Here is a 12,980-nt window from a genome sequence, read left to right as displayed (position 1 = left end):
GGCTATTTATTCTGTAGTTAAATAGTAGACAAGTAGCAGTTCTGCTGTCGAGACACTCCGTGTTGTTGTTGGCCATTATTTTCAGGGATAATGTTAAATGTCGTGTGCATTGTATGAGGAATGTTGTTTAGCACTCTATAGACCTACTATTCATAAACAATGATGTATATAGCAGGCTTTCTGGAACAATATGTATTCTAGGTTTGTTTCCTATAGTGTTATTTTGCTTCAGATTCTTTTATTAAATAAAGCTAGTTTTTAAAGAGAAAAATAACTGCTTTTTAAGTTCTTGACTTTCATCGGGACATGTAAGTATGAGAATTTTGGTTTTGAGTGGGAGACATCTGTGAAAACGACTAACTTTTATGTTCTTAAGTTTGCAGTTGTATTGAATTTACTTGACACTTTCATGTACGAGTGCCCATACGTAAGCCTGTTTCTGTGCTCTGTTTCTTTCTCCCAGTTCACCTGTTATTACAGAAAAAATATTTTACCAATGTTTTTAGTAGTCACTGGGGCAAGTGTGAGGGAGAAATAGGGACTTATTGTTGAAAGAATGCTAAGCTTCTGCTAAGGGTGATGGAAACTTTTGTAATCAAATAATGGTGATAGTGGCATAGCATAATGAATGGTTGGTTATATATCTTATCACAATTTTTTCGAAGTGGGAAAATCCAAATATTAAATTATATATAGTCTAAATTATTTTTTTTCATGAAAGTAGGCAGAAAGCAGATCTCAGGTTCCAAAGCCCATACATTTAATTATACATTGTAACATTGTACGCTCAGTTATATATATTAAATTTCATTAAAAATCATTTTATTGGGGACTTATACAACCCATCGCATTCCATACATCAATTGAATCAGGCATCTTCATACATATGTTGCCCTCATTTTCTTAGTCTAAATTATTTTAAGGATATACAACAAAAAATGTGGAATTAGATCAACATCTATTAAAAGCGGTTATCTAATTAATTGAAAAAAAGTTTATGAGACTAAAAGTTACTTACAGAGCAAATGATCCCAATTTATGAAATTCTGGAATGATAGTTACCTAGTGCTGCTGTAACAGAAATACCACAAGTAGGTGGTTTCAAAGAACAAATTTAGTTTTCTCACAGTTCAGGAGACTGCAGATGCAAGGGCACTGGCTCTAGGAGAAGACTCTCAGCTTTTATAACCCGGCATTCTTAGATTCCTTGAGACAATCTCTCTCTCTGGCATCTATCTTTACCCCAGTTTTACTGTTTTCTCTGTGTCTAATCTGCTCTTATTATTATTTTTTAATCACAAAAGTAATCGGATTTAAGACATTTGACATTGATATGAACTTATTAACATAAAGAAGCCTATGTTCCCACATGGGTTTACAATTACAGGGACTAGGATACCACACATCTAGGACAGGTACACAATTCATATCATAGGCCCAAATATCAGTGATACTCATCCTTGAAAAGTGAAAGTATGGGTGGTTTTTCTCATTGGCATTAAGAATAAGCATGCATTCTCTTGGTCATGAGCAAACTTTTAAGCAGAGAAAAGGTATCTCAGGAAAGTGCTAATTGAAGACCATTGTTTAGTAATATTAGACAAAATGGAATTTAAAGCAAAAACAAAAAGGAAAGCACATTTTGCCATAGTAAAATGGGTAGATAATTCAGCTTTATGAGCATGTAGCAGGCCCCAACACAAATGAAGCAAAAGACCATTGTAGGGAGAAGAGCAACACTGGGTGAGATTTTAAAATAAATTTTCATCCGACAATGACAATTCAGGTAGGAAAATAAGCATTAAATCTGTCAGGATGCATTTAGATTATTCAAACAATAGAGGGTCTAGCCATAGAGGTTTATTTCACATAAAATGAAGTTCACGAGAGACTGTCTCATGGTTGGTTAATTCAGCAGCGCAACGGCAGGAAGCTGAATTGGGTAAGATCCTCTGTGGTTGCCAGATGACTCGCTGCTCCATTTTCTCTCGACACCCAACAAGCAAGAAATGCAGTTCATGTTGCTGTTTGTATTAGGTGAGGTCTTCTGGAGTCCCCTAGCCAGCTTTCCCGTGAGAAATGGGATGATTAGCTCAAACAAGATTTCATCCTTTCAGGCTCGACTTATCTTCTCTGAAAGTACTGCCATTGGATACACAGACAATAAGGCATTATAGCAAGGGAAAATGATGTCTTAATATTCTTCTGTTGCTGCTAACAAAAATACCACAATAGGTGGTTTTAGAGAACAAATTTATTTCACAGCTTTAGAGTCCAAGTCAGGGTCTTGACTGTGTTCATTCCTATGCTGTCAGCAGCCCTGATTATTCCCTGATTCCTTATCAGCCTCCCATGGTACCTGTCCTGTGTGTGTGTTTGTGTGTGTGTATATATGTCAAATCCATTTTACAACACGTATCTCGTGTGATCTAACACAGGAAACCCTATTTCTAAACAGCATTAGGTCCACAGGCATAGGGCTTAGGATTCTAACACATTTTAAGGGGACAGAATTTAATTCTTAATAATTTTTGATGATGCTTTGTTAAATTGAAAAGCTAAACCGTAAAAAACGATTTTCCAAGATAACGTCAGGTGGCTAAAAACTTATTTGGATTTTCCCAGGAGAAGCCTGGGCCATTACAAAGATTTATTCTTTAAAAAAATTTTTAATTGCATACTTCATATTTCTTAACATTATTCTAAGAGCTTGCATGGAGAAAACCTAAATTTGAAGAAAATGTCCACCTCTCCTAGGTTAATTCTTAGGTAAGACCAATACAAAATGCTTTGTCAATACCTTTGAAACATAAGAATTATGAACACATGTTAAAAAGATACAAGAATCAGTTTAAATGGATTTTCACTGGTCAAATATGGTACTATGAGAATATCAAAATATGATAGTAATTTAACTTACTGAAAAGTGGGTGTATTTGAGAGAGGTTTATGTCTGTTAAAGAAATTAATTGGATTGTGGTCCCTGGTTCCTGTGAGTCAGAATAGACCCAGTGGCAGGGGGTTTGGTTGGAATTGATTATAGGTAATGTTATCAAAGTTAGCATTTAATTTATGAATATTAAATGTCTCATTTTTATTCTCACCTGGATAGTCGTTTCATGTTTGACAGTTGATGAATCAGAGAAATTCTATGGGTAAAGTTATAAGAGTAAAGCATTGGACCTATTAAATTGTCTGTACAACACACTTAAAATAGTGAGTGTTTAATCCAGAGTCACACGTAATTCTCTCAACGTCACAAATAGGTATTGTGGCTTCCATTTTACAGATGAGGAAATAAAGGTGCAGGGATGAGAAACTTGCCCAGGGACACAATTAATTAAAATAGAGCCAAATTTGAACCCAAATTTGCCTGTATACAAATCCTAAGTTAAAAGAACCGCATTTTCATACCAAGAAGTTCGGGGGCTGGGGGGTGGGGTGGGATTTTGGCTCTGACCCTCAGCCACCAGCAACCTTTCCAAGGAAGGGGCCAGGAAACTGTAGGTCAAGGCAGTGTGGCATCCAGAACCCATGACACCTCCTCTTCTGTACACTGAATATGGCACTTGCCTGCCCAACAGTTCCTGACCCACTTCTGTAAACTCTGTCCTTTCTCTGCTTCATCTCCTGAGGGCATTACATATAGCTTGGTGTCTGTGTCCCTGTGCCCAAGTAAAGGCTGTGCTCTGCCGTGTCATGCCTGAAACTCCAAGGAGACAGAGTTCTAAATTTAAATTTGACCTTACAGATCATTATGATGGTAATCAAGATACGTGTGTTAGTCTGGGTTGACTAGAGAAAAATACAGAGACACATACATCTATAAGGAAGAGCTTTATACGGAAGTGCAATTGTAATAAAATATATTAGCCCAGTCGAGATCAAGTTCTTGAGGCCAATATTAGCCCATATGTCCGATACTAGTCCATAAATTCCTCTTCAGACTCACATAGCCATTCATAATGATGCCAAATGCTGGAAGATCACAGGCTGGTGGATTAAAATTCATGGATCCGATGGTGGTAGACGCATCTCCAGGGCTCTGGCTGCCACCAGCATGGTTCCATGTGGCTTGTCAACAGGAGGGTACAGCAGAGAGTGTGCCCTTCATCCAGGGAGAAAGAAAAAATTCCCAGAAACCTCATGAGAAGGTTACGCCCACCAGGAGGCATCATCAGGCTGTGACTTGATTGCCAGCTAAACTCCACCCCTTCACTCTTAATATCCTCAAGTTGACACGACATTATGTAACTCACAATAAGAACATAGTATTTTATTAAACTTGTTTTAGAACTACTGTGCAATGTTTTAATCAGAACAATTGGGGAATGGTATTTCATTAATAATTGTTTTTTGTCCCGACACAACGGCTGGAGCCAAAGTGGGTGAACAAGTAAATGTGGTGAAGAAAGCTGATGGTGCCCGGCTATCAAAAGAGATAGTGACTGGGGTCTTAAAGGTTTGAGGATAAACAAGTGGCCATCTAGCTCAGAAGCAACAAAGTCCACATGGAAGAACACACCAGCCTGTGTGATCGAGGGGTCCCAAAGGGATCAGTTACCAGGCATCAAAGAACAAAAAAATCATATCATTGACTGCACACCTCCATGATAGGATCGCTGAAGACAAATGGGTGCATAAGCAAATGTGGTGAAGAAAGCTGATGGTGCCCGGCTATCAAAAGAGATAGTGTCTGGGGTCTTAAAGGCTTGAAGGTGAATAAGCGACCATCTAGCTCAGAAGCAAAAAAGCCCACATGGAAGAAGCACACCGGCCAGTGCGATCACGAGGTGCCAAGGGACCAGGTATAAGGCATCATGCAAAAAAAAGATATAAGTGTGTGTATGTTTGTGTATATATGTGTATATGTATATATGTATATGTATATATATATATATATATATATATAGCATATTAAATGAAGGGGGAAGTGCAGAGTGGAGACCCAAGGCCCAAGTGTCTGCCAATGGAGATCCCCTCATAGAGGGGTTTAGGCGAGGAGATGGGTTAATTAGGGTGTGAGGTAGTACCGATGAAGAACACAGCTTTCCCCCAGATCCTGGATGCTTCCTCCCCCCAACTACCATGATCCGAATTCTACCTTGCAGGGCTGGATAGGACAGAGGCTGTACACTGGTACATATGAGGGCTGGAGGTACAGGGAATCCAGGGTGGATGATACCTTCAGGACCAAGGGTGTGAGGGACGATGCTGGGAGAGTGGAGGGTGAGTGGGTTGGAAAGGGGGAACTGATTACAGGGATCCACATGTGACCTCTTCCCTGGGAGAGGGACAGCAGAGAAGGGGGGAAGGGAGACTCCGGATAGGGCAAGATATGACAAAATAACGATGTATAAATTACCAAGGGCACATGAGGGAGGGGGGAGAGGGGAGGGAGGGGAAAAAAAAAAAGAGGACCTGATGCAAGGGGCTTGGGTGGAGAGCAAATGCCTTGAGAATGATTGGGGCAGGGAATGTATGGATGTGCTTTATACAATTGATGTATGTATATGTATGAACTGTGATAAGAATTGTATGAGCCCCAATAAATTGTTAAATAAAAATAAAATAAAAAAATAATTGTTTTTTTGATATTGTGGTTATATCTACTGATAGTCTTAAAAATTTTGGAACTTTAAACAGTTTAATCATAAATCTATATTAAGGCAAAGCTAAACTCATTAACAAAATGTTTAAAAATATATAGATAGAATCAAACCACAATTTTATATAGGTTTATATTTTCTTAAGTGCTGTTCCCTAGTTCCATGTCCTTTCCTGAATCTGACTTCAATTTCAGACAGTTCCCTATCCAGATATTGCTGTAACTGCTTCTTAATAATCCAGCAAAATATGTGTGTGATATTGATGTTTTTTACAGTCATATTCTCATTTTGAGGTCATCTATTTGGGACAGTGTTAGGGTCTGTGTTAGCCTGGGTACATTAGAGAAACAAATCCACAGAAACTTGTATTTATAAGAGAGAGTTTTATATAAAGGGTAAGTGCACATCAAGAAAACATCCCAACACAGTGCTGCCCAAGCCCACAAGTCCAACATTAGCCCTTAGCCACAAAGTCCTCCTCCATCTCACAAAACACAATGATGCCGACTGCAGGAGGAAAGCCGAGGCAGTGAGCATGTAAGCATCTCAGCCCTGGCAGGGGTCTCCACACAGGTGCTCCAGTACCCAGGGCTGCATTGGGGTAAGTCCATGTGGCTTCTCAGGGATGTCTTGCAGGAAGTGAGCCTTGCCAGCAGAAGCAGGGAACTGGCTAAGGCAGCTTCATCCTGATCCTTCACCCTGACCATCAGAAAGCAAGAGCTCCAAGAACTAGAAAGATGAGGCTCACCGAGCCATTTCTCTCTCTACCCTTCAATTAACCCCCACATGTGTTTATCAGCCAGGTCAGTACAATAAACTTTAACTATCTCAGGTTCCCAACCAGGGTCTTGGCTGTGGTAATTCCTATGTGATCTGTAGCCATAGGCACAAATAATGGATTTCTCCCAGTTGCTTGGCCAGTGTGGTAGTTACATAATCTGGCCTCAACTTGAGACTATTAAGAGTGAAGGGGTGGAGGTTAGCCTGTGAATCAGATCACAACTTGATAACCTCATTTGGAGGTGCTATGGAAATAACTCACTGGAGGCCAGACCCACACTCTGCTTCGTCTTCCTGCTGACAAAACACTTGGAGCTACATTGATGGAGCGAGAGCCCTGGAGCTGGAGGAGCCATGTGGAAACCCACACCAGCCCTGAAATACTTCCACTGCCACTGGATCCACAAGACTTTCCACCCACTGGCCTGTGATCTTCCTGCATTCGACATCATTGCATGTGCTGTGTGAGTCTGAGAGGAATTTATAAACTGGTATTGGACATATGGACTAATATTAGACTTACGGACTTGATGTGAACTGGGCTGGGGTGTTTTCTTAATATATAATTAATTGCTCTTTTATATAAAGCTCTTTATTATACACAGATGTTGTCTATGAATTTGTTTCTGTAGTCTACCCAGAATAACAGCCAGGTAGCTTCCACATTTCTTGGAATAGACGAGTGGACATGGCCAGCTCTGCATGTTTGTTGAAATGTTTTAATTTTTGAGGCCTCCTTTTTGGCTAATGTCTTCTGGGCAGCTCATACTTCTTCAGTACCATGAGTTTGGGATCATACGCTACCTCCTGAATGGCTGGACATTGGCCAGTTCTTTTTGGTGCGGTGATTCTGTGTTCTTTCCATCTTCGTTTGGTGCTTCCCGAATTGCTCGATCTTTTGCCCACGTTGTTGCCCTTAGGTGCCATTGGGTTGGTTTTGACCCACAGTGACCCCGTGTACAGCAAAACAAAACACTGCCCGAGCTTATTCAGCCCTCACAGTTTTGTTTGGCCCACTGTTGGCGCCATTGTGTCAGGCCGTCTTTGTGAGCCTTCCACTTTTCCACGGACCCTCTACTACATCGTGTCCTTTTGTACCGCCTTCCTCTCCTGATAACACGTCCAAAGTTTCACCGTCCTTGCTTCTTGGAAGGATTCTGTCAGTACTTCTTCCAAGGTAGGTTGTTTGTTCTGGCAGTCCATGGTACTTTGATTCTTCTTCATCAACACCATCGTTCAAATGTATCAATTCCGCAATCCTCTTTATTCATTGTCTGGTTTTCACGTGAATATGAGGTGACTGAATATACCAGAGTTTGGATCAGGTACATTAAAATTCCATGTTTGCTCTTTAACACTTTAAGGACGAGGTCTTTTGCAGCAATTTGCTCTATGCAATATGCCGTTTGATTTCCTGACTGCAGCTCGCATGCGCATTGATTATGGATCCAAGTAAAATGAAATCCCTGATAACTTCAATCTTTTCACCCTTTATCATGATGTTATGAATTGGCCTGGTTATGAACATTTTAGTTTCCTTTTTTTTTTCATTTTAGTTTCCTTTATGCTGAAATTTAATCTATAGTGATGGTTGTGTCCCTCACCTTCATCAGTAAGAGCTTTCAGCAATCAAGGCTGTGTGATCTGCATATCAAAGGTTATTAATGAGCCTTTTCCAAGTTGATAGTGCATTCTTCATATCGTTCAGTTTCTTAAATTATTTCCTCAGCAGACAGGCTGAATAAATACTGCGAAAAGATACAAGTCTGATAGATACCTTCCCTGATTTTATTATTTTTAATCATTTTATTAGGGGCTCATAAAACTCTTATCACAATCCATACACACATAATTGTGTAAAGCACATTTGTACAGTCATTACCCTCATCATTCTCAAAACATTTGCTCTCCACCTAATCCACTGGCATCAGCTCCTCATTTTTCCCCTCCTTCCCTGCTACCCCCTCCCTCATGAACCCTTGATAATTTATAAATGATTATTTTGTCATATCTTGCCCTGTCCGACGTCTCCCTGCACCCACTTTTCTGTTGTCCGTCTTCCAGGGAAGAGGTCACATGTAGATCCTTGTAATTGCTTCCCCCTTTCCAACCCACCCACCCTTCACTCTCCCAGTATCACCACTCTCACCACTGGTCCTGAATTGGAATCATGATAGTGGGGGGAGGGTGGGGGGGGAAAACATTTAGGAACTAGAGGAAAGTTGCATGTTTCATCTTTGCTACACTGCACCCTGACTGGCTCGTCTCCTCCCCACGACTCTTTCTTCATATCTTTATAATGAACGTTTTCTTCATGTATATTTTGATGTCATTCTATAATTCCTCTGGTCTTTGGTCATTAGTGTTCAAAGTAGTGAGTTTATTCTTAAGATAGCCTCTAAAATGGCTACAGTCATACAGCATGCAACAAAAGCGTGAATTCACGATGAGTGATATTGAGAAGTGCAAGAAATTTTTTGTTCAGAAGTGTGCCCAGTGCCACACTGTGGAAAAGGGCGGCAAACACAAGACTGGGCCAACTATCCATGGTTGGTTTGGGAGAAAGACTGGCCAAACCCTTGGATTCACTTACACAGATGCCGATAAGAGCAAAGGTATCTCCTGGGGAGAGGACACGCTGATGGAGTATTTGGAAAATCCCAACAAGTACAGTCCCGGAACAAAAATTATCTTTGCCGGCATTAAGAAGAAGGAAGAAAGGGTAGACTTGATAGCTTATCTCAAAAAAGCTACTAATGAGTAATAGTTGGCCACTGCCTTATTATAAAATGTCTTGTGACTTTTTTTTTAACATGGACCAGATTTAAATTGATCTCACACACCAGAAATCAGGTCATAAATGACTGATAAGGATATTTTGTTTAGACAGTCATAAATTAAAGATTGGCTGTGATTAAATTAAAAAAACAACAAAAATAGCCTCTAAATTCAGGTGGGATATACTCAAGGTCATGTATTCTGGCTCTCATGAACTTGTTTTGATGTTATTCAGCTTCAACCTGAATTCATAGGTGAGCAATTTATGATCTGTTCTACAATCAGCCCCTAGCCTTATTTCAGCTGATGATATAGTGCTGCTTCATCAGCCCTTTCTACAAATGCAATCAATTTGATTTCTGTTCATTCCACCTGGAAAGGTCTCAATGTATACTTATTGCTTATGTTATTGAAAAAGTTATTTGCAATGTGATCTTGAAAAATTCTATCATGCTATCTCCAGTGTTTTTTTTCCTATCACCAAGATGATATTTTCCAACTACAGATTCGTTCTCTTTGTTTTCAACTTTTGCATTCCAATCATCAGTAATTATCAATATGTCCTGGTTGCCGGATGCATGTTTGATGAATTTTAGACTGTAGAAGTTAGTAGAATCCGCCCTTTCTTCATATCTGGCCTTTGTGGTTGGTGTTTTAAGTTTGAATAACAGCCTTATTTAGTGGTCTCCCATGTAGGCATATGCCTATTTCCCAGTCACTGGCAGCGTTGTACTTCAGGATGGATTTTGAACCGCTCCTTTTAACAATGACTTCACATCTTCCTCTTCCATTTCTTTCTCCCCGCTTAGTCAGCTCTCTGATTTGCCTCTCCGGAATGGCCAATACCAGTGCATTTCAAGTCGTTAATGCTTAGGGTCCTGAACTTTATTCCTTCCATTTCAGTTTTGAAAAACGTCTAAATTTTCTTGATTCATGTTTTGTGCATTCACATTCCAATCATTCATGGTTTTTTTGTTGTTGCTGCTGCTGTTTCTTCTCTTTGTGAGTCATGCCACACCAGCAAATGAAAGTCCTGAATGCGTTGCTTCATTAAGTCCTAATGTACTTTGAGGAGGCAACTCTTCCCCCGTAATATTTCAAGAGCCTTCCAACCCAAGAATCTCATCTTATGAACAGTGTCCCATTGCTGTTCAGAAGGTTTTCAGAAAGTGGGCTGTCTCTTCCTTCTTCTTAGTCTGTCTTAGCCTAGACGTTCTGCTGTAACCTGGCTGACTCTTAAGGGACGGTATTTGAGATACTGGTGTCCTTGTTTTCAGTGGCATCATGTACACAGCACCAAGGATGGCATTGTGGTTTTAAAAAGTGATAAAAGAATTTTGTTGTTAGGAGTAACAAATCAGGTATTATTTTTGCTTCGTAATGTACGTTTTCACGTATTCATAACTCCATCGGGGCAGTTGCTCTCTAGTCTTTTGAGCTCTGTCTCTGCTAGTGCTGAGCGAATGACTTCCCAGAACCAAGCTACAGCCACAGCCAGCTTCGTTGCGCCAAAAAGAGTGGCCGATCCCAGAGGGGACATGGCCCGGGATTCCCTGCGTAGGAGCTGATGATCCTCACGATGTCCCTGCCTTCCTGGAGTCAGACAGCCTTTTCAGGTGAGTCGGGACCTTCCACGGAGCAGCTGGCACCGTCTATGAAGGCCTGAGGGACACGCTCTCACTGGAGTTCTCTAGTGGCTGCCCTGACAATGCGCCCACTGTGAAGTTCCTCACCCCCTGCTACCACCCCAACGCGGGCACTCAGGGTAACTAACTAACATGGGCCTGGGCATCCTGAAGGACAAGTGGTCTGCCCTGTAGGATGTCAGGACTCTTGTTCCATCCAGAGCTGCCGGGAGAGCCCAACATCAACAGCCCTTTAAAGATACATGCTGCTGAACTCTGGAAGAACCCCACAGCCTTTAAGGAATACCTGCAGGAAACCTACTCAAAGCAAGTCTCCAGCCAAGAGCCCTGACCTGACCTTGAAGAAGACCTTCTTTTCCGTAGATTCGGTTAGATTTCTCAGGTGGGAAATACTCGGTACTTGGCTTCGCACAACAAAGAATTCACTTCCAAGCCAGGTTTGTGAACCAAATGGGTTTTTATAAAGGACAGAAATCTCAGGCTTTACAGTCACTGAACACGGGCACCCTTGGGCCACTGTACACCCACACATGGTGGCCTGAGGCCAGAGAGACCGTTCAAGGCAAGGAAGACGAAGAGCAGCTGGAAAAGAGGACGGTGGTCTCCAGGTTCCAGCCTTTAGGGCTTTCCACTGGGAGGCGTGGTCAATGGCACTAGTTGACCTCATTGACTGAATCAAGCCCACCTGGCTCGGGCTTGAATTGGCGCATGCCCCTTAGCCTGCAATATGCCACTTAGCCTGCAATGGCTTCCAACCTCCTGGGGGTGGGGGGGCAGGCATGGAGAGGAACCACCCCCTATCCTGCTACCTGACAACTCTTCATTTCTGTGTTGAATTCTGTATCTTAAGCTGTAGTGTCATTTTTGTTTGGTTTGTTTTTAAAATTCAGTTTCCATTTGCACCCTGTGATGACTATATTAAATTTTGGATTAAAAAAACAAAAAAAAATTCATTATACTAAAGGAGAAGATAAGGATGCTCCTAGAGTTATGCTTTAATTGTATAATTGTTTTATATATACAATCATCATCATCTGTATGTGTATAATTAAGTTATAAATCATAAGAGTAAGATGAACAAACCTATCACCCAAAGTAAGAGGAGGGAAAATAGAGAAATTGGCCAATTTCTTTGATGCTTTCTGACCACATGCTTTGGTTCACTGAACAGAACGGACCAAAAATAACTGGGTGTTCTATCTGGATTTTCACAGGCAACAAGCCAATGGGACTTATACCTCCATTCTCCCAGGGGGAGAAAATGCACGTGAACTCAACTTCCCTTGGGACCTGTAGTTTCTTTATTCCAATTCCAATTTTCCATATGACTCACGGTCTCCAGATATTGGGCAGCTGACTTTCCCAGACAACTTGTATAGATTGGCAGCACCTAATCAGAGTGTTTCTAGGGCAGTTTCCCTAATGACAGGGTTTCTCTTTTGTTTTTCCTGTAAAATGAAGGAACAAAAATGGGACAGTTCTCTCAAGGACAGTGCTTGTTCTTGGGATGGTAGAAGAAGGGAGACTTGATCTTTCTGTGACCTTGGAAGTTTCTCCTTTCCCCTGTAAAGGCTCTCACTTAACCAAGTAACTCTCAAACTTTGGTGTGCATCAGAATTACCTGGAGAGCTGATTGCTGGGCCCTACCATTAGAGTTTCTGGCTTAGGAGGGTGGGGCCTGGGAATTGGCATTTCTCACAACTTCCTGGATGAAGCTGCTCTTGCTGGCCAGGGGCCATATCCCAAGCACTGTCTTCATTCATCCAGCGTGACTGTGGAATTCGGCCCTTTGTGCTTCCACAAATGGTCGCAACTGCATAACCTTCACCCAGGAGTTAACCACGCTTCTCTCTTTCACCCTGCTTTTGGATCCTTATCCAATTGATTTAGTTTTCTTTGCTTTTAAGCTGGGTCAGACTTTACAAAGGTCTCGTAAGACTTGCTTTGTTCTCTCACCCATCTTCAAACCTTCCCCCAGATCCTATACCTTCCTCAGTATACAGCTGTGTATTCACTTTTGACTCTTGTACGGTATTCCATTGTGAGAACATTCCTGTTTCTGGATATTTGGCTTGTTTTCATGTTATGAGCAAGACTTTCCCTAGGGTAGGGGTTCTTAGCTGGAAGTAATTTTGCTATTTCTCCACCCCCACCACCAGGGGACATT

General features: G+C 41.3%; 1 protein-coding gene across 1 annotated transcript; it reads left to right on the top strand.

Annotated features, from left to right (window-relative positions):
• Window positions 1–8,648: 8,648 nt before the first annotated feature.
• On the top strand, window positions 8,649–11,718 carry LOC142425690 (cytochrome c-like). The gene has a single exon (XM_075531007.1). It carries the CDS (start codon window positions 8,812–8,814, stop codon window positions 9,151–9,153), a length of 342 nt encoding a protein of 113 aa, XP_075387122.1. The 5' UTR covers window positions 8,649–8,811; the 3' UTR covers window positions 9,154–11,718.
• Window positions 11,719–12,980: the final 1,262 nt, after the last annotated feature.

This window comes from Tenrec ecaudatus, chromosome 14 (assembly GCF_050624435.1).
Source record: "Tenrec ecaudatus isolate mTenEca1 chromosome 14, mTenEca1.hap1, whole genome shotgun sequence".
NCBI lineage: Eukaryota > Metazoa > Chordata > Mammalia > Afrosoricida > Tenrecidae > Tenrec > Tenrec ecaudatus.
The sequence above is the reverse complement of the archived record's forward strand: the minus strand, read 5'-3'. Positions and strand labels throughout refer to the sequence as shown.